General features: G+C 49.4%; 4 protein-coding genes across 4 annotated transcripts; 3 read left to right on the plus strand and 1 right to left on the minus strand.

The window, feature by feature from the left end:
* Positions 1–154: 154 nt before the first annotated feature.
* EURHEDRAFT_375990 (uncharacterized protein) lies at positions 155–1,541 on the plus strand (the record flags this gene model as incomplete). The annotated part of the gene is made up of 2 exons (XM_040778800.1): positions 155–1,313; positions 1,366–1,541. The coding sequence occupies 2 exons, from the start codon at positions 155–157 to the stop codon at positions 1,539–1,541; spliced, it is 1,335 nt and encodes a 444-aa protein (XP_040640383.1).
* Positions 1,542–4,050: 2,509 nt separating this feature from the next.
* On the plus strand, positions 4,051–4,726 carry EURHEDRAFT_335566 (uncharacterized protein). The gene has a single exon (XM_040778381.1). It carries the CDS (start codon positions 4,189–4,191, stop codon positions 4,570–4,572), a length of 384 nt encoding a protein of 127 aa, XP_040640384.1. The 5' UTR covers positions 4,051–4,188; the 3' UTR covers positions 4,573–4,726.
* A 932-nt stretch (positions 4,727–5,658) lies between these two features.
* EURHEDRAFT_335591 (phosphatidylinositol 3-kinase tor2) lies at positions 5,659–13,117 on the plus strand. The gene is made up of 3 exons (XM_040778382.1): positions 5,659–6,893; positions 6,948–12,630; positions 12,684–13,117. Exons 1-3 carry the CDS (start codon positions 5,839–5,841, stop codon positions 13,071–13,073), a joined length of 7,128 nt encoding a protein of 2,375 aa, XP_040640385.1. The 5' UTR covers positions 5,659–5,838; the 3' UTR covers positions 13,074–13,117.
* Positions 13,118–18,364: 5,247 nt separating this feature from the next.
* Positions 18,365–25,055, minus strand: EURHEDRAFT_410481 (AP-1 complex accessory protein LAA1). The gene is made up of 6 exons (XM_040781368.1): positions 22,506–25,055; positions 22,093–22,449; positions 20,765–22,042; positions 20,482–20,713; positions 20,128–20,429; positions 18,365–20,067 (listed from the first exon to the last, which is right to left on the minus strand). The coding sequence occupies exons 1-6, from the start codon at positions 24,960–24,962 to the stop codon at positions 18,490–18,492; spliced, it is 6,204 nt and encodes a 2,067-aa protein (XP_040640386.1). The 5' UTR covers positions 24,963–25,055; the 3' UTR covers positions 18,365–18,489.
* Between the last annotated feature and the right edge of the window lie 105 nt (positions 25,056–25,160).

Consider the following 25,160-nt stretch of genomic DNA (forward strand, 5'->3'; position numbering starts at 1 on the left):
GTTGCGCTTCCTTTTGCCGCGGGAAATCCACGCCGCCGTCAACTCTCCATCCCGCAGCTGCAATAATTACATTTTCTTTGGTCTCTTGATCTGTTTTTTTTTTTTTTTTTTTTTTTTATCTTTTTATTTCTCCATCAATTGCCATTTTCCCATAATGGCTGCTCCAAGACTTCCCTTTCTCTATCCGAACTTGATGCGCGCAGTCCGTTCGTGCGAACCCACGACGTACCGCTCCATTCGAGCTCCGGTCAGCAGCAAGCGTGCTGCCTTCCACACCACCCGACGACGTGAAGAAGAGGCATATCATCGACGATACGGACCGGCAGCCGAAGTGAATCTGCCACCATCCCTCCGACCTAAGGAAGAAGAAGAAGCTAGCAAACCTGCCAGAGACTCACCCGCGGGGAAGGAGAAGAAGGACAGCCCCAGGGGTCAGCAGAAGCAGCCTATCGGCCAACCCGAGCAATTGTATGACGAGGAGTCCAAGAATAATGCATCTTCTCAAATTAACACAACTGATCAATCCTCGCCGGCTGAGAAGGAAGTGACTGCAGAGTCGAAAGAGAGTGACGCACAAGCTGAGGAGGCGGAATCGCAAGATGAAGCCAGGATAACGGCCGAAGAAGCCAATGATGTGTTTTCCTCGTCGGCTGAGCACCCCGAGGAGGAACAGCATGTCCATCGCCACATTCAGGATAATCCTCTGGACGGTGTGTTTCATATGCCTTCTCCTTCGAATTATCTCACCCCGACGCCGTCGGGACCGTCCGGTGACAAACCGCCACACCTTTCCCCAGCTCCTTATGTCCACCACTTCGATACCTATTCTTTGGTCCGCGATCTCTCCAAAGGAGGTTATGGTGAGGAAAACTCCATCACGATAATGAAATCTGTCCGGCAGATTCTACAAAACAACATCAACCTCGCAAAGGATAGCTTAACATCTAAATCCGACGTCGAGAACGAGACATATTTATTTAACGCTGCTTGCTCAGAATTGCAGTCATCCCTTCAAACTGCCCGGAACTCGGAAGTACAGAGACAACGTGCTTCCCGGACGCAACTACAACATGAGATCGACATTCTCTCTCAGAGATTCAACCAGGAACTTTCAGGGCTGAAGGACGACATCAAAGGAATGTTTAACGACCACAAAATGACTTCTAGAGAACATCAGCGAAGTATCGATACATCTGTCCAGGAGCTGAACTACAAAATTACGGTTTCGTTGAACAGCGATGGCAAGAGTGAGATTGAGGGCCTTCGGTGGATTCTGACCAGAAGGGCCGCTATGGCTGTCGCAACGAGTGCCAGTGGGTTACCCTCCTACCCAAATCACACAGAATCTAGCACTAACTTTGACAGTTATGATCATCATTTTCCTCAAGTACTACTCCGTCCGCAAAGCCGGTACCGCTGAAAAGAAGGAAAAGGAGGCGGCAGTCAAGGAAGTCAAAGAGACTCGGGTCATTCAAGACACGCCTGAAGTCTTGCCGTCATCACTGGCACCAGGGGCCGACGTTGGTGAGTCTCTGGGTTAAATGTATTATATTCATGTTCTTTCGAGAAGGGAAATATTTATACCTCTCTTCTCTCCGTTGCCTTTATCTCTTGTGCTATTTCATGTATTGTCTATAATCATTACTACGGAGCACAAGACGATGTTCGATACCCTCATTCTCATCGTCATCATACCTCGATTGATGTACATAGACTTGAGTGTTCTATTGCATTTTATATGACACATAGAAGTCATTCCTGATCTTGAATAATTTATGCTTCGTGAGCTTGATATGGAACTGCCCAATCATCCTATATAAGAAATCATCCGTATCGACTCGCCAGTTGTGATTCAGTTTCCGCTGTGGTTCGAAGCAGTTGGTTTCCATGATCTGACGTACAATGATATCTTAGTTGGATTTTTACTATTGAACATACGTAGCTATAAGTTTTCTTTTTCTTTTTCGGTCCCATTTTACACCACTTTTGCTCTCTGGGTGTATCCGGAGCAGGGCGATGCATGTCCGGAATGATCAGGGACTGAAGTCATCTGATTAGGAGGACATATTATACGACACGGATCCGCCAAGCTGTATCCATTATTTGGTAGAATGACGAGTTACCATCGACGAGGCTTAGGCATAGGATAAAGAGACCTGTATTGACCCACTGGCAGTTGCCCTTGGAAGGGAAGCCCCAGGATGTTCTTAGACTCAACGACACAATATTCAGTGGCGCATCATCTACATCATAAATGGCAGACGCCACTGCAGTAATAGCAAAACAAGACATCCCGCAGAAGTTCATGCTAGATTATGCTGGCAAGGCAAAGCAGCGTGAGCCTTCAGTCTTCCCAATCCCTCATCTTAAACATGTATTTCTTAAAAGAAACAGTATATCATAAATCAAAATCCATTGTTCACGCCAAGTTCTCGTCGAAATCAAATGAAGATCTGCCCGGAAGAGTGCCCTGGGGCTAACATACTATTCTCGGGTTGCCAGCAGGTATCTCGTCCAACATATGAATAACGGAGCGGACAATGTCACAAGATTCTGGATTTTTGTGTAACTAGGCCAATTATCAGACAGTGATCGGCCCTTTCGAATTCCCAAAATCAGTGGTTCGAGGATGATGAGATATCGTGCTCTATCACAACTTCTGGGATCTCACGGAGAGCCAGATCATGATGTTCATGAGCCGAAATCTTCAATAGGCCGAAACAGATGGGTAATTCCGGTCAACTCGTCAAGAAAATCCATAATCGTGGCAGCAATTGGAGTATTTCTCGTATGTCATCATCCCTTTCACATTCTTCCGAGACGTCAGTTACTAGTATTAGGGCCTGGACTGGAAGTCGAGTGTTTTCAAGCACAGTATTGGCTGAAGGAGTAATTTTTCGAACTGCTCTTTCAGCGATATTTTCTTGCTGTATGATATTTCAGAATTTCAGAATCCTCTCCACATAGCTTTATATAATTTGCTAGATATAATCCAGCTTAGTCTAAGCTTAAAAAGGAGTAGCACACGGTATATCTTGTAGAATTTAATGTTGTGACGGTTAGCGGGGCGCCAAAAACGGCTCTCATTGAACCGCGCTTCTGTCGAGCCCTACCGTCTGCCATCTATGTGAATACAATTGCCCTTTGCCTACTGTATCAGGCATAGCGCTGCATCACACTGCTTTTGGGCCACTCGTATGCCACCTCAATGCATCCGTTGCATCTATAAAAGCCCGACATCTCTCTCTCAAAGGACCATGCACTTTCTCTTCCCTTTTCCCCCCTCTGCCTGCCTCGCTCGGTGCACTGCCCTCTTACCAAGATGCCACATTATCCGACGATTTGCCCTTTTTCAGTATGGCGCCATCCACTCTCCTCGGGGTGGCCGACGGGTCATCCAGACAATCGATGCAAGGCATTAGACACCGCATCTTGTGCATGTCCTTGAGATCATTAAATACAATTGAAGAAGCCAATTAAAAAACAGCTTCATCACTATCCCAGATTAGAGCCTCATATAACTATATCATCCCTGCCAGATAATCTGGCATTTGCTGTATGTCAAATCAAGCTGTTTATGGATAGCAGGGTCACCGATGCACCTTGCCCAATCCACAGCCGTTTTCCCACTTAGATCCTTGGCCAATGGATCTGCTCCAAACTTCTTCAGCAAAAGCCGCACCCATTTTGAATTCCTCATTTAAACTACAAAGATGCAACACTAACCTAGAAATAAATTGTCCTAACTCTTCAACTAGTTAATATCACAACCTGGCTTCTCTCGTATCGTACCTAGAGTTCTAGTTAGTTATATTTCGAGACAGGACACTTACCCTAAGTGTCTTCCAAGTGATCGTATGTTCAATTCCCCTCCGGGTCCGGTTCAGTAAGTCGTATGCGTCGATGGGTATATCGCCCCCTCCAGGCTCCGTAATATAATCAACAAGTAAAAGTGGTAAAGGTAACGAATAGAGGAACAAGGCCAACCGAGTACGTATACTGGGTTTTTGGTTAAGTGCGGACGAGTCAGAAACTAGAAGGTAACCAATGGTGACTGACTTTATTGATTGCGAAGAACAGAACTAAGTACATGAATGAGTGCCCTTATATATCCTTCGCCTCTCCTACCATCCTGTATACCTTCTGTGGCCGACGGTATGGTAGTGTATACCGTCTCGCATACCATTCATGGTAGATAAATGGTGTCGGAATCACAGCTTACTCAAGGTCGAAAGTACGTGTCGAGCGTATAAGGTTGAGGTCTCTGATTCTTGCAAAAGGGCGCTATCTAGGATCCTATATAAGACCGTTGACTACCTTATAGAGTATACTAAGCGATTGTGCGGTTTCAAAAGCAGTAATGGCAGAGTAAATACGCTGCTTGCGCCATATGATATCAGCGAGGCATCAATTAGGCATCAGTTGGTATTGTTCGGTAAGGAACCTCTATATTCCGACACACCCCCCCAGACTGGCAACCTAGCCAGTCTGTTTTATACGAATTCAGTAAGCCTGAGAAATCGAATGGAAGTTATGGAAACGTTGGCCGGTCATGATCTTTGTCATGCCTAGAGTGTCACTGGCAGCCCCGTGACCCCGCCCCGAACCCGCCCCGCTGATTTTTGGGGGCCCCGTTGGGGCGGGCTGGTTTGGGGCACCCTGCCCCAAAGCCCCCCACCCCGTTTACAAGGCCTTTACGGGAAGGCATGGCTTTTTAGCAATCGCCCCATGCTTATATATGTTTATATGTTGAAATTGGTCAATCTATATGGCACTTGCTGATTGCTCTATATATCGTCTATATATATCAATCAATATAAATTAATATCTATCGATATATATGGCTTTTGGCCGGTCCCTCCATGTCAGGTTGATGTCGTCGATACCTTAATTGGTATGGATATAGAGAAAACACCGAGAATTTGGGGCGGGCTGGGGCCCCCGCCCCATGAGCTGCCCCGAACTAACTATGATTGGCGTAGTGCGATATCCGATTGACAGATTGGGTATAACACGGAGAGTCTCGGGATTTTGGGGCGGGCAGCATCATGGCTCACCCCGCCCCAAAGCCCGCTTGGGCGGGGCATTGCCTGCCAAAACCCACCCCACCCCGGCCCGAGTGACACTCTACCCACAAGGACGACTTCTAGGGGAGCCCAAAGCAACTAGGGCACTGCTACAATTCTTAGCCAGCACCAGCGCAGCCCTACCTCAGGGACATCTACAACGAGCAGTGGAAAGAGCTCGAAAAGACGGGGAATGGGGATTGGAAGCATTGGATGAGGCAGTCAGAACAGGAGAGGGGTAGCAGGGTAGCCTAAGCTGAATCCCAGCTTGGTCACACCCACCCTGCTCCGAAACACGAAGAGAGCACTCTGCTCGAAAGCCCTGCGCATACAGGCGGCTTGGGGCGAGGAAAAGGGTCAGAAAGATTATAGAAGGGGGCTAGTGCCTCAGGAACCTATAGGGATAAGAGACTGTAGAACAGCTGCTGGCCTCGAGTTCACGGATCATGGTCTGTCATAGCTCTAGGGCTCGGTATGGACAGTAAACTTGATTAAATAATAATAATAATAATAATGCCCCATGCCAACGACCGACCATCTGACCTGGCCCGTGCACTCTCTTCCGCTCCAAGTGACCAGTTCAACCCACCATCTGCTTTTCCCTCTTCTTATGCTCAGCTTGCCCAAGAGGTTGAAGCTTCAAATGTCCATTCTGGCGGGTGGTCCGCAATCATGGCGCAAGCAGGTCCTATCACGGACGTCACTTCTCGGCTCTTCGTCGAACTACAGTCGAAGAATGAGGAGGCACGAGTGAGAGCTGCAAACGGTCTCTATGATAACGTCCTTGCCACCTCAAGAGGTGCTTACTCTTTTGATCTTCTCTGTTTTTGATTGCTGTATCCCCTGCTCACACTTGGATTTTCCTTGTTTTGCAGACTGGTCCCCCGAGAAGTTCCTCGAGTTCTACAATGCTGTCAGTCAACGTATCGCGCAGCTCGTCGTCACGGGCAGCGACACCAACGAAAGAATCGGCGGTTTGCTCGCACTCGATCGTCTAATCGATTTCGATGGCGTCGATGCCGCTAAAAAAACGATTCGATTCGCCAGCTATCTGCACAGCGCGCTTAGAAGCAACGATACCCTGGTGCTGGCGTATGCGGCCAGGGCGTTGGGCCGTTTAGCAAAGCCAGGCGGAGCTCTCACCGCGGAGTTGGTTGAGAGTGAAATCCAGTCGGCTCTGGAGTGGCTTCAGTCTGAACGACAGGAAAGCAGACGTTTCGCTGCAATACTCGTGATGCAGGAACTGGCGAAAGGCTCGCCGACTCTGCTCTATGGCTTTGTTCCGCAGATTTTCGAGCTCATCTGGGTCGCCCTGCGGGACCCCAAGGTGCTTATCCGGGAGACAGCGGCGGAAGCAGTCAGCGAGTGCTTCGAGATTATCGCGGCGCGAGACATACAGGTCCGACAGTTGTGGTTTGCACGAATCTACGAAGAGGCGTTGCTGGGGCTGAAGTCGAACCATGTGGACTGGATTCATGGGTCGCTTTTGGCCCTCAAAGAGCTTCTGCTAAAGGGTGCCATGTTCATGAATGAACACTACCGAAATGCGTGCGAAATCGTTCTCCGTCTTAAGGATCATCGTAATCCTATAATCCGCGCCCAAGTCGTCTTGATGATTCCCATACTCGCATCCTACGCCCCCGTTGACTTTACCGAGATTTACCTCCATCGATTCATGATTTACCTACAAGCACAGCTCAAACGGGATAAGGAACGGAATTCAGCGTTCATTGCTATTGGAAAAATTGCCAATGCGGTGGGGGTGACAATCGCGCAGTACCTCAATGGAATCATCATATACATTCGAGAGGGACTGGCCATGAAAGCGTAGGCTCAGATCCTCCACCCAAAGGATTGTCTCGAGTCCGCTAACAATCACAGACGTAACCGATGTGCGGTCAATGAAGCACCGATGTTTGAATGTATCAGCATGCTGTCACTCACTGTCGGACAAGCGCTTAGCAAATACATGGAAGCGTTGCTTGACCCGATCTTTGCATGTGGGTTGAGCGAGTCACTGACACAAGCCCTTGTGGACATGGCACATTATATCCCACCCATTAAGCCCACAATCCAAGAGAAGCTGCTGGACATGCTGAGTATCATCCTCTACGGAACACCGTTTAGGCCTCTTGGATTCCCGGAAAATAGACTTTCACCTATGCCCTCATTTGCAAAGGACTTTGCTCCCCAAGAGCTGCACTCCGACTCAGACATTGCTCTGGCTCTCCATACCTTGGGAAGCTTTGATTTCTCTGGCTACGTCCTGAATGAATTTGTGCGGGATGTCGCCATTAACTACGTGGAGAATGACAACCCGGAAATCCGGAAAGCCTCTGCGCTCACTTGCTGCCAACTATTTGTCCACGACCCCATCATCAACCAAACCAGCAGTCATTCAATCCAGGTTGTTAGTGAGGTGATTGTTAAGCTCCTAAATGTTGGCATTGGGGATCCTGACCCAGAAATCCGGTGTACCGTGTTATGGTCGTTGGACCGGAAATTTGACCGTCATCTGGCGAGGCCTGAGAACATCCGGTGTTTATTCTTGGCCGTCAACGATGAGACATTCTCTGTTAGAGAAGCTGCGATTTGTATCATCGGACGGCTTTCCAGCGTCAATCCGGCTTATGTTTTCCCGCCATTGCGGAAGCTGCTTGTCAACCTCTTAACCGGCCTTGGGTTTGCCAGTACAGCTCGCCAAAAGGAAGAGAGTGCCAAGCTAGTCAGCCTGTTTGTCTCGAATGCAACAAAACTGATTAGGTCGTATGTCGACCCTATGGTGACTACTCTGCTTCCCAAGGCGACGGATGCCAACCCGGGAGTTGCCTCGACAATGTTGAAAGCAGTAGGTGAACTTGCGAACGTCAGGGGAGGTGGAATAAATCATTACCTGTCACAGCTGATGCCTATTATCTTGGATTCACTCCAAGATCTATCTTCGCATGCAAAGCGGGAATCGGCATTGCGAACGCTTGGTCAATTAGCCAGTAACTCTGGCTACGTGATAGATCCATATATCGAGTATCCTCATCTCCTCGCTGTACTCATCAATATCATCAAGACGGAACAGACTGGGTCTCTCCGTAAGGAGACCATAAAACTCCTGGGAATCCTTGGTGCCCTTGATCCATACAAGTATCAGCAAATAAGCGAAGATGCGCCAGACATCCATCACATCAACGAGGTGCAGCAGGTTTCCGATGTTGCCCTGATTATGCAAGGACTCACGCCGTCTAATGAAGGGTACTATCCCACGGTTGTCATCAACACCCTCATGCAGAACATCCTGCGGGAGAATTCTCTGGCTCAGTATCATTCTGCGGTCATTGATGCAATTGTTACCATCTTCAAGACCCTGGGACTGAAATGTGTTCCCTTCCTGGGGCAGATTATCCCTGGCTTCATAGCAGTCATCAGAGGATCCCCCCATAGCCGTCTCGAATCATATTTCAACCAAATGGCCATTCTGGTTAACATTGTACGGCAACATATCCGTGCCTTCCTACCGGGAATCATTGATATTATTCGTGATTTCTGGGAAACATCCTACCCAGTACAGGCTACGATTCTGTCTCTCATGGAGGCCATTGCATTGTCCTTGGAAGGCGAGTTCAAAAAATATCTCGCTAGCCTTGTCCCACCCATGTTCAAAACCCTCGATAATGATAGCACGCCGCGTCGTCAGCCGTCAGAGAGAATTCTCCATTCCTTCTTGATCTTTGGATCGAGCGGGGAAGAGTATATGCATTTGATTGTTCCGTCCATTGTCCGCCTGTTTGACGGGACTCAGAATCCACCAAGTATCCGAAAGTCTGCTATTGAAAGCCTTACAAAACTCTCACGTCAGGTCAATGTTTCTGACTTCGCCTCTCTGATGGTTCATTCGTTGTCCCGAGTTGTTGGTGGCAGTGAACGTTCCTTGCGCCAACCTGCAATGGACTGTATTTGCGCTCTCATCTTCCAGCTCGGACATGACTTTACTCATTATATCCATCTTCTGAATAGGGTTTTGAAGACTAACCAGATCACCCACGTCAACTACCAAATCCTGGTGACAAAATTGCAAAAGGGAGACCCACTCCCGCAAGATCTGAACCCTGACGAGAACTACGCCACCCTAGGAGATGACACAAGTTTCGCTGAAATCGGCCAAAAGAAAATGGTGGTTAACCAGCAGCATCTCAAGAATGCCTGGGATACATCTCAGAAGTCAACACGCGAGGACTGGCAGGAGTGGATCCGTCGTTTCAGTGTTGAACTTCTAAAGGAGTCGCCTTCTCCTGCACTCCGCGCGTGCGCCAGTTTGGCCGGTATATACCAGCCACTCGCAAGGGATCTGTTCAATGCTGCCTTCGCGTCGTGTTGGACCGAGTTGTATGACCAATACCAAGAAGAGTTGGTCCGGTCGATTGAGAAGGCGCTCACCTCTCTGAACATTCCACCCGAGATCCTTCAAATTCTTCTCAATCTCGCCGAGTTCATGGAACATGATGACAAGGCACTGCCGATTGATATTCGTACGTTAGGCAAGTATGCTGCGAAATGCCATGCATTCGCGAAGGCTCTCCATTACAAGGAACTTGAATTCGAACAAGATCAGAATTCAGGAGCAGTGGAGGCACTAATCACCATCAACAACCAATTGCAGCAGCCTGACGCTGCCGTCGGTATCCTCCGCAAAGCCCAAGCTTACCGTGATGTGGAGCTCAAGGAGACCTGGTTCGAAAAACTCCAGCGATGGGAGGAAGCCCTTGCTGCCTACAAACGACGGGAAAGGATTGACCCTGATTCATTTGGGGTTACGATGGGCAAGATGCGGTGCTTGCATGCTCTTGGAGAGTGGAAGGTGTTGTCGGACCTTGCCCAAGAAAAGTGGAACCAAGCGTCCCTTGAACATCGGAAAGCCATTGCTCCTCTGGCTGCTGCCGCCGCTTGGGGTCGGGGACAATGGGAACTGATGGACTCGTATCTGGGTGTCATGAAGGAGCAGTCTCCAGATCGATCGTTCTTTGGCGCTATCCTTGCGATTCATCGGAACCAGTTCGACGAAGCGACCATGTACATCGAGAAGGCACGGAACGGCTTGGACACGGAACTTTCGGCCTTGCTTGGAGAGTCGTATAGCCGTGCCTATAACGTTGTGGTTCGCGTCCAGATGCTGGCCGAACTTGAAGAAATCATTACGTACAAGCAGAGCATCGGCGATCCTGAGAAGCAGGATGCCATGCGTCACACCTGGAACAAACGGTTGCTTGGGTGTCAACAGAATGTCGAAGTGTGGCAACGCATGCTTAAAGTTAGGGCGCTTGTCACTTCGCCCCGCGAGAATCTTGATATGTGGATCAAATTCGCCAACCTTTGCCGCAAATCCAATCGTATGGGTCTTGCAGAACGCTCTCTTCAATCACTGGAGACGGTTGTTTCTGACGGCAACGGCACCCGCGCTATTGCTCCTCCCGAAGTCACTTACGCTCGATTGAAGTTCAGCTGGGCGATGGGCCGCCAGCGCGACTCTCTAGCAATGCTGAGAGAGTTCAATGCGAGCTTGACGGAAGACTTTACGAGTTTCAATACTTTCCTGGTATCGCAAACAGATCATGCGGTTAACAGTGTGAATGGAATCGTAGACGCGAATCATGCGGATATTGTTGGTCTCCGTGAACGAGTTGGTGATGTGAACAAACCCTGGCGACTGCTCGCGAAGAGCTATCTCAGACAAGGAGAATGGCAGACGGCCTTGCAACGCGGTGAGTGGAGGCCAGAACTCGTTCGCGAGGTGTTGGATGCCTACTCCGCCGCAACCAAATACAACCGTGATTCGTACAAGGCGTGGCATTCCTGGGCACTGGCGAACTTTGAGGTTGTTACTACCATTGCTAGCCAGGCCAACCGGGAGGGACAGCCGCCCGTCATGGTTCCCCAGCATATTGTGACAGAGCATGTGATCCCTGCTATCCGTGGCTTCTTACGGTCCATCGCGTTGTCATCAACGTCCTCGCTGCAGGACACCTTGCGATTGCTTACTCTTTGGTTTAAACACGGCGGCGACCAGGATGTCAACAGCGTCGTGACAGAAGGGTTCACGGCTGTGAACATTGACACTTGGCTCGCGGTTACTCCGCAAATCATTGCGCGGATCAACCAGCCTAATTTCCGAATACGAAGTGCTGTCCATCGACTGCTGGCCGAAGTGGGCAAGACACACCCACAGGCGCTTGTGTATCCATTGACGGTTGCCATGAAATCAAACGTTATCAGACGGTCTCAATCCGCCAGCAATATCATGGACAATATGCGGCAGCATAGCGCAAGACTGGTCGAGCAAGCCGATCTTGTAAGCCACGAACTGATCCGGGTTGCCGTTTTGTGGCACGATCTTTGGCATGAAGGCTTGGAAGAAGCTTCCCGTCTTTACTTTGGCGACCACAATGTGGAGGGAATGTTTGCAACCCTGGCGCCGCTGCATGACATGCTGGATCAGGGTGCTGAGACTCTGCGGGAGGTATCTTTCGCACAGGCCTTTGGACGTGATCTTGCCGAGGCCAAACAATACTGTATGCTTTATTGCGAGACTGAGGAGATTGGTGATCTGAACCAGGCTTGGGATCTGTATTACACCGTGTTCCGGAAGATCAGCCGACAGCTGCCGCAGTTGTCCACTCTCGATTTGAAATATGTTTCGCCTAAGCTTAAGGATTGCTCGAATCTTGATCTGGCTGTTCCGGGAACCTACCAGAGCGGTAGGCCCATTATCCGGATCATCAGCCTCGACCCCATTCTACATGTCCTTCAGACCAAGAAGCGGCCAAGACGGATGACGCTGAATGGCAGTGACGGAAGTTCTTACATGTATCTCCTTAAGGGACATGAAGATATCAGACAGGACGAGCGAGTTATGCAATTGTTTGGCCTTGTCAACACGTTGCTTGATAACGACGGTGAGAGTTTCAAGCGTCATCTCTCCGTGCAGCGATTCCCGGCCATTCCGCTCTCGCAGAGTTCCGGTCTCCTGGGATGGGTGTCCAACAGTGACACATTACATACACTCATCAAGGAATACCGAGAAAGTCGCCGCATCCTGCTTAACATTGAGCACCGGATCATGCTCCAGATGGCGCCTGACTATGACAATCTCACACTTATGCAAAAGGTCGAGGTCTTTGGATATGCCATGGACAATACGACCGGAAAGGATCTGTACCGCGTACTATGGCTCAAGAGTAGAAGCTCAGAAGCCTGGCTCGAGCGGCGGATGAACTACACGCGCTCGCTTGGTGTCATGTCCATGGTCGGTTATATTCTCGGACTGGGTGATCGTCACCCGTCTAACTTGCTTCTTGACCGGATTACGGGCAAGGTGGTTCACATTGATTTTGGTGACTGCTTCGAGGTGGCGATGCATCGGGAGAAGTATCCTGAGCGGGTGCCGTTCCGATTGACTCGGATGTTGACGTTCGCTATGGAGGTCAGTAATATTGAGGGTAGTTATCGGATTACCTGTGAGGCAGTCATGCGTGTTCTGAGGGAGAACAAGGATTCGTTGATGGCTGTTTTGGAAGCTGTAAGTTCTTTTTCTTTTATTTTTCCAGGTGTTCTGGAGCTAATGCACTATAGTTCATCCACGATCCCCTGATCAACTGGCGCCTGGGAGTCCGCGAAGAACCAGACCGAATACCATATGCCGCCGAACGACGACAGTCCATGGTTGGCAATCTCAACACGGAACACGGCGTCCAGCCAAGCAACTACTCGCGTCACCGCCGGCCATCGGTTCTCGAGGGCGGAATCCTAGATGTCCAGGAAGGCATCCCCAACGAAGGCCGGGAACTTCAGAACGCACGCGCATTGCAGGTTCTCGCCCGCGTCAAGGAGAAGTTGACCGGCCGTGATTTTAGGCTGTACGAGGAACTCAACGTGAGCGACCAGGTGGACAAATTGCTGGCGCAGTCGACGAATGTAGAGAATATCTGCCAGCACTGGATCGGGTGGTGCAGTTTCTGGTGATCAGTGGTTTCGAGGGGCTTCTATTCTTCTTCTATTTACCTGTCATTGGAGTGTTAGTAGTAGTAGTGTGTGTGTGTGTGTGTGTGTCTATTTAACGTCGAGGGTCGGGTCTTTCCACGCCTCCACAGCTCCTTGGGGGGCTCGGAAGCGGAAAAGCCCTGGTCCCGGTGCGGGACATACGACGGGCAGATCAGAAACTGCCTTTCTTCTAGCTGCTCGGGGGAGCTGGAGCTCTGGAGGTCGCTTCTCTATACCGGGTGCTCTATGGTGTTGAGGCCATGTCCGGGCAGCTTCTTGAAAGTTCATGAAAATCGATTGACTCGATCCTTTGGGTTGGCTCTGGAGTTGCTGTACTACTTCCAGATTGTCTAGGCAGATCTATATGTTTGTGGGGTGCTGAGTTTTGGGATCTTAAACCGGTATATTAGTACCCGCTTACTCCGGGCTGCTGACACGAGGAACTTCCACTTCATTGAGCGAGTAGACCCGCTGCTGACAAGCCCCTAGGACTCAAATCTAGAGCCCAAAGAGTAGCAGACCGCTACCCCAAAGGCATAGGCTAGGGAAGAGTTTTAGAGATGGCCTGATTTCATCCCACCACTGTCAATGGTTGTCTATACAGATGGGTCCAAAGGAAAAGAAGGCACGGCTGCAGGAACAAGCTGGCAGGCTATTGGGGAACCAGCAAGACCAAGATCTTCAGTGGACATGCAAAGCTCCCCAACCATAAGGTCTTTGATGCAGAGGCTAGAGCAGCCCTACTAGGCCTACGGCAGCCCTTGGTTGGTGTGTGACCCGGAGGTGCAGGGGATGTTGGATGTCTAGTTGGTGGATTCTGATGGCCAGGCTTTGCCGTCTTTGGTCGAGGAGTAGTTCTATGGGTGGTATGGCTGACTCCCGGTGGAGTATGGCTGTTCGGGTGGTCCTGTAAACTGGGAGGGTTACTAGGAGCGCAATACGGAGTATCCGGTCCAGACAGGCTAGCTGGGCACCCACCCCATTGGAGATGAGTTTCTGTTTGTCTCAGAGGTCCTGTCTTGATCTTCTCCGCCCTGGCCACCATGCTTCAGCCCCATAACATAAGATTGAGACCACACAGGCAATTGTCGCTTGCCGCAGTGATGGAGCTTTAACTCCGCGTACAGTGTTGGCCAGGACTTGTATGCCATTAGCGGCCAGTTTTGCCTTGGCTGCCAGGTCAGTAGCTGAACGGCAGGGGAGAGTCCCAAACTGTTGGGGATGAAGAATCTTGTGTTTGATGGCTACCCAGGCAAGTCTGCAGGCCACCAAACGTTCCAGACCTTTCCCTGGGGAGGGGGAGAGCAATCAGTCTGTATGAGCATGGGCTGCTGTAGTCTTTCTTCCCTGGCTTTGGAAGGGCTACCAGCAGGGCTTGCCGGAAGGGAGCTGGGTTCCATCCTGTTGCAGCACAGTGTTTGTAGAGAGCTGAGATATGGGAGCCAAGTGCAGGCCAGGCCTTCTTCAAAACTGCATTGGATATCTCATCCTGCCCAGGTCTGCTACCCTTGGCTCAGAAAATGGCTTGATAGGTTTCCCCTGTTGTAATAGTTGGAAATGGAAGGGATGCCTCTGAGCTGTCACTAAGCTCAATGGGGATGTCGTCTATACAGGCGGCCATTTGGAGTAGGGTTTTCACCAGGAGCTCTGCTTTGGCGTCAGAAGTGGTGTGGACTGTTTCTGAATTCTTAAGAGGTGGAATTGGGAAGGATCCCACTGTCCTATTCCACTTGATCGCTCTGAAAACATCCTAGCTGTCAGTGAAGCTGTCAAGTTGTGTTTGCCAATATTGCCGCTTTGCTTGGCGTACTGTGCGGCGGAAATTTCATTGTGCTGTTTCTACTTCAGTTGGGGGGCTATCTGGATCTTGTGAGACTCTTCGGAGTGTTCAGACTGTTAGGGATTGAACTCAAGTTGTCTTAACCTAAAGTTACCCTTTATTATACAAGAAGGAATCGTTGAAGAAGAAACAATCAGAACAGAGGTGGGTGCCGTCTTTTATGGATGTATGGAAACAATGTTCCGAAATAATGTTCTCAGCGATTCCTCTTGGAGGTAAAGAGTTGACTGAAGGGTTCACCGATAGTTCTGGTATGCTAGGGATTTGTACGATGGTCAACGATAGTTGTTTCGGACCCCTTGCTGGCTGCGTTCCGTGCTGGCTTTAGTCAAACTGTCATCCTTTTTGGGTTCGTACGAGAATCCCATAACAAAGACTGCTTCTTGGCAGTCTTCATTCCACCATCTATGGCCTGATGGGTGAGCGTGAGCTCTTTTTGTGGATGCTTCCAGGGCATTTGTGATTGCTTGTATGATTGCTGTGGTGTACTGGTCTAGAGCCTCAGGTGGGAATGACACTCTAGTACAGGTCTCGGATTAATGAGGATTATCGGGTTCGAAAATGGCAGACAAAGTTAGCAGACTGTCCATTCAGACTTGTCTTACAGCTTGGACAAGATGATGAATGGCATCTTGATTTGACAGATTCAAGGCATAATCATCTTCCCTCACCTCCCTCTACCCATCCAACACTTCGCCGTCAAGAGATGGACGAAAAAGGCTCTCAGGTTGAGGCGCGACTTAAAGCAGGCATGGATGCCAGTCAAATCCTCTGTCATGTACAATGAAGATGATTCATCTGCAATTAAACAACAGGACATCTACAACAAACACCAGAAAATACACCATGAGCTTCTTGATGGGAATACACCAGTCCAAGCACTGCTTGATACAGTCCCAATTAATGGAGATTGTTTCATCCATTACCAGACAAATGATTGTCATGTCTTGAATGCAGTATTTTGCACGCACAAGACATCTTTAGAGCTTCTTCAACATTATCCAAGTATTCTCTTCATGGACTGCACATATTGAACAAACAAGTACAAGATGCCGCTGCTTGATATTGCTGGGTCCACTGCATGCAATAAGACATTCTCTGCTGGCTTTGGTTTAATTGCAAATGAAAAAGAAGAGAGTTATGGGTTCCTCTTGGGTTGTCTGCTTGCTCTCATGGAGAAAACAGGCATCCGCCATCCAATGACCATTCTGACAGACAAGGAACTAAATTTGATGAGAGCAATCCAATGTCACGGGCTCGGAATAGTAGATAATAATGAGTCAATATTCCTATCTAGACTATTGCAACCATCGACGAGAATATCGAATCTGGAGAAGAAAAGAGAAGAGGAAATCTATCTAGGTAATGAAGGGGCTTTATAGAGGTTGTTGGCAGCATGGTTGAGTAGCAGCATTTGCGATGTATCATTCATTGCTGCAGTGTTGAGCTGTCATATATGAGTCGTCACATAAGAGCGGTGCACATTAGCTAGTTAAATAAGTCTTGATCCTCACTTATCTAAGATATTCAGATATTCACTTACATGCGTCATCTTCCGTCTTAGGTCGTAAGCAAAGAGGTGGTCCATTTCCTCGCACCAAAACACTCTCCAATATCATGCAAAGACCAGAAAGCCTGATTGGTACACGACGTGATGGTTCTCAAGGTACCAATAAAGGAACCCTTCGATAAGTCTCAGTGACATTCTTGAGCCAATACTTGTAATCTGGTGGTTGAAGCAGTGAGGTAAACTTTAGAATTAGATTAACAACCAAAGAGCTATACACAGTAGTAAAGACACACCTTTGAAAATTGCATCACACAAAATGCATATTTCGTTTTGTTGATTCAGCAAAATTACTCTCGAAATAAACATTAGGCTGTTGGACGAAGCTGTTCCAGTCTACCTGGCCTGCTGTTTTTGTTTTGCTCTCCCGAGTCATTGGTCTGGCGATATAATGAACTTCTTTCAGTGACAGCGATGTCTATATATGATCTAGGAGTGGTAGAATTTTGACAGGCTTTCTTGGATGGAAGAAAAAAAGAGATTAAGAAGGATCATGTACGGGCAGACGGCGGCCATTTTATCTTCTACATTCATGATGTACGCGCCACGTATAGACCTAGATATAGGACTTGGACGAATTTAGTATAGTCAAGATGCGCTGTTAAAGCGGCGACCCCAAAGTAAAAAGACCATGGTTTTTAATCCAAATACCACGCACAAGTGTGTCTTTTCCGCCGTCACCCAGAGTTACTCCGTATTTTATGCGAAATGCAAATTATCACCGTTGATCTGTGTTCTATTATTTGACGAGCATGTATCACAGCCTTGTGCATCACCACGATCGGGACGAAGTTGAAATGGACGCCTTGAAGCTTGACGAGGCTGAGACCCCTAAATGCCCCCAACGTGTCCGCGCGGCCGCACAGAATGGTCAATGACAACAAGGAATAGCAAAGGTTCCTGCTCGCTTTATCTCGCTACCCGATGACCTTTGGTCCAGGCTGATCAGTCGACTGGGCCAGTGGCTGAGAGCCCCAAGTTATCGCCACCAGCCTCCCTCCAGGGCCTGTTATTGTATCCAAGAATCTCCATACCACGTCAGCAGACATAATCGAACAGGAAAGGAGCACTTACTTTGATTTGGTGGCAACACGTCAAAACGGGGAAACACGGTGGTCTTCCCCCCAGGCCCAGCCCTTCCGCCCAGCCAGTCCTTCCCAGAGAAGCATGACAGTGCCAACGTCCCTGCATTCCAGCATGATCAGTCGACTGGTCCAGTGGCGGGGTCCCAGATCTCTGCTACCAGCCTCCCACCGGGGCCTGTTGTCATGCCTAAGATACTCTAAACCAAGTCAGCAGGCACGGTAAACCAACCGAGAAACGAAACTCACATAAACACGACAAAAAGCCAGAACACCCCAGGCCCAACCCTATCGTTATCAACCTTCCTCTAGGGGCCATTATTGCTGTGCTGTGCTGTATGAGTTATGAGCTGCATATATATAGCGGGATATATATATGGCTTTGTATTTCCCAGGCCCTTTCTCTGCCACCTTCCATGGGCCAGGAACAGAGGAAATGATAAGGATACAGTAATAGTATATTAAATAGAGGGTATAGGTTAGGGCAGACTATAGTAGATAGTTCTTTAGGATAGAGTAGAAGAGAAATCGATGAAAATATCAGATGGAAAGAAAATGAGCAGAGAGTGTGGAAGAAGAATGGAGGGAAGAGAATGAGAAAGAGAGCGAGGGGCGAATGTATGGTGACTCATGGAGGTAGAAGTTAGGGCAGGCAGCGACGGAAAAACGCAAAATAAAAGTGATGCAGTAAGGCATGAATCGAGGATGAGAACGAATATCATGCAAAATCATTCGAAGAGTTGCAGTGATCGCAGACTTGAACTGCAAAATAAAAGAAACTATTTCATGTGTTCAATTAGAGCTCTATATATAAATTCATTAACGCACAACTGAATGTCTCCGTCTCCATCATCCAGTCATGATTTATACAAAATGGAATAAAAATAACAAGAGCTTCAAACAAGCAAACTAAAAGTCGAATCTCAACGCAATACTTGGTCCACTCTGCTGCTCCTCCTGCTGCACCCCATTATTCTTTGCAGTCTTATTACCAGCACCAGAATCAACCTCTACATTCCGCAACACCTCCTCCAGCAGCGCCTTCTGCTCAGCATTCATACTCGCAACCATCGCACGGAACACTATCTGGTCCGATTTTGCAAGTTCGAGCAAGTGTCCTGCTGTTTCTTTGTACACAGCTCGTCCTTCGTGTTTCCCGCGCGCGAGTAGTGCAGAGAAAACCAGGGACATGGCGGACGGGATCTCATTCGCAGCGAAAGTACCGTGGCTGACGCAGTTGACCAGCGTTCGTGCGATGATGGTCCGGCAACCCTCGGGATCGTTGGGGACTTCGCCGTTCTCCATGGGACAGCTGACGAGGAAGGCAATGAGTCTTGGAGTCAGGTAGCGCGCGATTACCTCGTCTGTAGGAGATCGGGGGTTTGGTGCTAAGAGGATAGAGCGGATGCATCCTGCTGCGACGTTGGCGAGACCCACATCCTGGAGGCAGTCGAGGAGTTCGTTCAGGATCTGAGGGAGAACAGGATCTTGCGGTGGGATAACGTGGCCTCCTGTGGTTAAAAGGATGGTGATAGCCAGGAGGGTATTCTTAGCACAGGGGAGAGAGGATTCGGATTCTCGACGCTGGGCGATAGTGAGAGTGGCAAGGAAGCGTGTTAAGCAGCCGCGCATCTGATGAGATACGACGGTGAGGTTCTCCAGCAGCTCGGGCTCGTTGTCACTTGGATGCGTAATCCAGTGTATGAAATTCTTGAAGATCGGAAGCGCTTGAGGCACCACTTCCGCCTGGCATAACCCAGTAGCCAGTATAGTGCTGAAGATGTGTAGGATACACGCGTGGAGATCATCGCGAATGATAGACGGGAATATCGACGCAACATCAACGAGAGAAGACAGTGAAAGACGGATCAGCGACAATGAGTCTTCAGACGACACGTTGAACCGGGCAAGCGGCGTAGCTTCACGAAGGTTAGGTAACAATCCCGCAAGCACAAGAATTATGCTCCTGGTTAACTCGAAGAGCTGCTCGATATCGTCGGAAAGGTGGTCACTTCGTGCCTGTCCACTCTTCGCGGAAGGATGATCCAGGGACAAGTTTCGGGCAATCTCAACAATGACGTTCTGGATAAGAATGCTTTCGGTCAACACCAAACGGTCCAGGCTATCCATCGTCTCCCCGAAAATAGCATCCTGGTAGATAGCATTGCCAGAGATAACAGGTCGCAAGATTCTCCGGAGAGCCTGAAGGATCTCCAGTCTTTGCGCTGGCGAAGTCGACTGGCCAACAAGAGCTTCGAACGCCAGTCCGAAAAGGACGAAGAAGAACGCAACGGGTTCGTCACGGTAATTGATATCGTGGCCCTTGCCCTCTGTGGCACTGTTAGTCTCTTTCTCTTCATCGCCCTCGGTCTCGCTAGGCTTTTCGGGCTTCGACCGGCCATCCAACGCATCAAAAACAAAATCTATGTCCTTCTCGACAAGACCGGCGATAGCGTCAACAAGATTCAACCATGTATCCTGGTAGAACTGTATTTTAAGTTAGTTTTACGTCTCAAAAACAAACCAGGATAATCGCTAGAAGCTTACCTTCAACAAAGTCTCCCGGTTCAGCGCAGCATAAACCTCGTCCAAATTTCCAGTAAGCGGTCCTGTTCCCAGACTTCCTGAGATATCTGGCTCAAATCTCAGACGCGCATACTCCTGAAGAGACGAAAGCCACAGTGGAGTAAGCGTTGCAAGGTGAGGCTGGACTACTTGTGTCAAGTATTCCTGTTCAATGCTCGCAATCTGCAACCGGGCCCAGGCCGAGAAGAGGGCCAACTTGACCATGACTTTCGCGTTCGAGTTCAGTCCCTTGAGATCGCCAATCTCAGTAGTATCCGGATTTTCTGCTCGTGTCAGCAAGTGTCAACTGCAAACTAATGGTGAAAATGAACTCACTAGAAAAGTTCTCAAGACCAAGGACCAGCAGCTTGAGGATTCTTCCCATCCGCTCAACATTGGTCACGATACCTGTGGCAATGAACGTGGCAGACACATTTATAGCCTCAGAAGCCAACTCGGGTGACGAATCAGCCGCAAAAGCCGGTGTAAGAGCCGAACCAATTTGAGCCTGGTATTGTTCGAGCAGGGACGCCTCTGTAAAGTCTGGATCTGGAGTTTTGCCGAACATCTGAAATCGCTTAAGTCAAAGGAATTTCAATAGGTTAGCAAGGTGGCATACCTTAAGAACTTGATCAATAATCTTTAATCCCCATACTCTCAATTCCACAACATTCGCAGTAGACGCCGAGAACGCCATCCGGACAATATCCCCTACCTTATGCTGCAGGGCAAGTTCAGCAGGAATCGTCTGATCAGGCAAGATAGCCTCTTGCACTGTCGCCAATAGTTCACTAAGACACTCCATAACGAAGTTGCGGGTCTGCCATTTCAGCAACTCCTGGCCCGCAACAGTGTCACCTGGTGCCTCAGCTTGTCCTTCGCCAACAGCGGACGCAAACCCAGCCACTTCATCGTCTTGTATATCACCGCCGGCAGTCTTGGGAGCAGCAGATGGTGGTGGGGGCTCATCTGATTTGGTACGTGTCTTGGTCAGAATGGTATGGCACCGTTGGATCCACAGTTCGGTTTCCGCAAGCGCCGTCTGTTGCAGCCAGTCCTGAATCATGCTCTTGAGTACTGTATTGTCTGGGTTGTCGTCAAATGCGATCCAGATTTGCTCTTCGAGACCAGGCGCGGCAGTCTGGATGACAGACGCAGCGCCTCTCTTCATAAGGTTGCTTAACCCTCCGGTTGCCACATCTCTCATCAATGGATTACTGGCAGTGAGTTCGTTTTGAAGTCGCTTCACATATCCAGCAAAGTCCACGTATCCAGATGCATACAACGACAAGTGATCCAAACACTTCGAACTTTCGGTAACCAGAGCTGGGTTGTCCTCTAGCTGAAACTGACGGAGGAGCGTAAGAATGAGGTTGCGCGTTTTAGCGATGTCTTGAAGGTCGGGTCCCAAAACATTAATCAAGGAATCAACACAGCGGCTAACAACGACAGGTGTGAGGAAGGATAATTCAATGTTAGAGGTCGCCAACGTTGCAGACTCTTCATTGTGGGTATCGGTGTTGTAAAGTCGAGCAAGCATTCCAAGCGTGCTGGAAACGAAGGGCGAAAAGGTGAGGCCTGCGGAATTGGAGACTCTTTCCAACCCTCCAAGCGCCCAGAAATGTACAACAGGGTGTGGGTCATTACACAAGGACATCAAGATGCCGACAATAGTCTTCAAATGCAAACCAGCCGCCATACCACCGATCTGGGAATGGATACAACCCAAAGCAGCAGCACAGCCAGCACGAGCATTGGGTTCCCGGATCTCGACGATGGTGTCCACGAGCCAGTTGATTGCCATGTTGGTAAAGGTATTTCCAGAATTGTAGCACAGTCGCCCGAGCGCCTCAGAGCCAATTGTTCGAACAATTGGATCAGCATCAATGATGAATTTCTAGTTTACATTAGTCACAATGTTGATGCTAGGAGGCCTACATCACTCACCTGCAAAAGCTCCTGTAGAATCTTGTCGGTAGCAGGGTTTAATCTGCCCGCGGCCGAACCTGCCTCTTTAACAGCAACTTTCAGTGCTTGAAGCAAAGCGACAGCAACATTGACCACCATCGCAGCTCTGCGCCCGGGATTACGCTGAAGGGTCGGGGAAGACAGGAATGTTGCAATTTGTTCCACGGTGCTCTCCTGGACCTTTGGGGCGTGCAATGGGATGGCAACTGAAAACAGATCAATGGAAGCGTTGACAACACCGGTGGCGGGAGGGTCAGCATGAAGAGCGTCGCCACCTCTGGAGCAGTACAAAAGAACGGAATCATGCTCGCTTGCTTGACAGATTGGGAAGGTCAACTGCGGAAAACATTAGTTTCGACTGCTAGTAGGATCAGAAAAGACAATTAACTTACAGCGTCATCAATGGCTTGGTCCCCAGACTCAACAGCGGACCAAGCTGGTCCGTTGTCATTATCATGCTTTCCAGACAATGTCGCACCGATATACTCCCTAACCAACCCTGTGACACCAAATCCAAAATTGTCGGACAGATCCCACAGAGTCTCGAACTGACTAGTAGAAGCTGCGATAGAGCTCTCCAAAGGACTAGCTTGTGTCGAATCCGGGTCCGCGAACGATGAGATTGCAAGGCCCAGCAAGCTGGACTGGGAGATGATCTCACTGGGATTAAGATGGTGGACGTGAATCAATTTGGTAAAGCACTGAAGCACACGTCGACGAACCATTGTGGCTAGATCATGCAACTGCAAAGAAGGGTGGAGCCGCTGAGACAGATCTTCAACAGACTTCTGCCGGGGAAGGTCATGAAGGAAGTCGACTGTGTTCTGCAACATGCTAGCTATTCTTTTCGCGCCATCGGACGTAATCAGTTTAGCGTTAAATTCCATGAATGCTAGCAGTGAACTCAGGGCACACTCCCTGACGTGGGTAAGGAAGCTAATCTCCAGGTTTCCGCGCTGGGCGAAGCTTTCCTTGCCCATATGCTTAGGGAGGGCATTCTTCCATAGCAGCATCAACTGTGAGAGATGTATCTTCACAAAACTGGGTCCAAGGGACATCAGTCCTCCAATCAGGATCCAGGCAACTTGGACCTGTGTACCTGCAGCACGTAGTTCAGAGCTGGTGCTTGTCTTTAATAAATCGGTAGCCTGGGTAAAAACGCGAGCGAAAATATCAACCGAACCGTAAAGGGGCTGCAGGCGAGACGTGCTCAACATGGCAGAAAGCCCGTTTGCATAGGCAACACAGCGGCGTGGTGACTGTCGAGGTGTGGATAGCTGACCGATTTCCCTGCTCAGGCTGTTCAAGCAAATTGTCACGCATGATAGAAGCTGATGCGGGCAAGCTAAAACAAATGTCCGCAAGCAATGCGCAGAGTGGATCTGAACAGTATAGCTTGGATGGGGAAGAACTTGAATCAGAGCCTCACGACAACTCTCAGCCAATGTGCCAAAAGCGGAGCCCAAGGAACTGATCAGAGATGACAATGCACTGAGCGTGCTTGTTAATGTATACTTGCTGGGTTCGCGGCGTTCCTGGATGACCTGGGGGTAATCCTTAAGAATTTCATTGATCAACCATTTCGCTGCATTGAGCTGGCTGTTCTCCCGGAGCGATTCACGGCCAATCGTGTCTTCCAAGATACTCTTGACAAACTTTCTCGTCATGAGAAGTCGGAAGCGGTTATATGTCACGGTAGGATGATTGAGAAGCTCAAACAGGAGGTGGTTTGCGATTTGGCCATAGCGTTCTTCAATAAACTTATTACCCAGGTTGCGCAGGACCTGCTTGTAGCAGACGGCAATAGCTGCCCGGGCACGATTAGAGGTGGTGCTGCGCATGTACTGTGTTGACAATTGATGGAAAAGGTCAGGCAGAAGGAAGAACAGGCGCGACTCTGGCTTCTTGGGGGTTGACGGTTCTGAAACTTCCGCCTCATCCTCATCCTCTCCCGGCTTGGGTGTCGGCTTCCTGGACATTCGCTTCGATTTCTTGGGCTTAGGAGCAGGCTGGATCCGGGTATCTGGTAAATGGAGTTTAACTAAGACTCGAGCCAGACAAGAGGCAGCGGCATGCCGAACGGGAGCAACAGGGCTGTCGATGACTTTCCAGATTACAGATTTCAGATTGTCGAAATCATTCGAATTGTCAAAGTGTGGCGTCACCTTCACTAAATGCTCAATGCAGCGACAAGCATGAAGCTGGACGAACGTCGACTTATCACTGGTTGCTGCATTGCGAGCCTGTTTCCAGACATCACGGGCCGTTGTTTCGTCCACCGGAATTCCCGCCCCAACAACCACCTTCCGTATTACAGAGAATATTGAGCCACGGAGACCAGTATGATTCGCAGAAGGTTTAAGCAACTTGAGCAAGCTCGAGATTACAAGGCCCGACTGCGCAAAGGCGCTCTCTCCAGCAGCCGCAAAGACCTCTCCTAGACAATGCCCCGCGGCGAATTTCGTCTTCAATTCCTCGCTCTTCCCTGCGTTCAAGACTCCCAGCAGATCGGTAACAGTTTCGAACAGTATCCCACGGTCCCCCTTGCCCAGTATAGCTCCGAAGCACCGTCCCAAGTTGTTGCGGATAACACGAGTAATTGTCGGCGAAGATAGGGTAAGGATTTTGAACAGTTCCTTCTTCAGGAATTTCTGCTGGGATGATATCTGCGCTTTGTCCAGTACAGAAACATGTTGGACTAATTCGGAGGTGAACGTGAGGAGGTAGAGGTCCTGCTGTTCGGAGGGCAGCGCATGGAGCTTGGTGATATCGAGCTCCGCTCGCGGGGCCGCATCATCGGGGGCAGGAGCAGCGGCAGCAGCGGCGGCCGTAGGTTCGGAAGAAGACATTGGATTTGATAATCCCAATCAGAGCATCTAGCCCTTCAATAGGGAGTAGAAACAAAAGTAACGAAGCAATGGCAATGAAGGAGATATAGTAGCGACCAGCGGTATAGATACATGTCTCCGAACGGGGGGCACTTGTCCTCTTGGCCGGGGTCGGAAAAATTATCGGGCCGGCTCCGCATAATCTCCGGAACATGGAGA

The sequence above is a fragment of the Aspergillus ruber genome (genome assembly GCF_000600275.1).
Source record: "Aspergillus ruber CBS 135680 unplaced genomic scaffold scaffold00007, whole genome shotgun sequence".
Taxonomy (NCBI): Eukaryota; Fungi; Ascomycota; class Eurotiomycetes; order Eurotiales; family Aspergillaceae; genus Aspergillus; species Aspergillus ruber.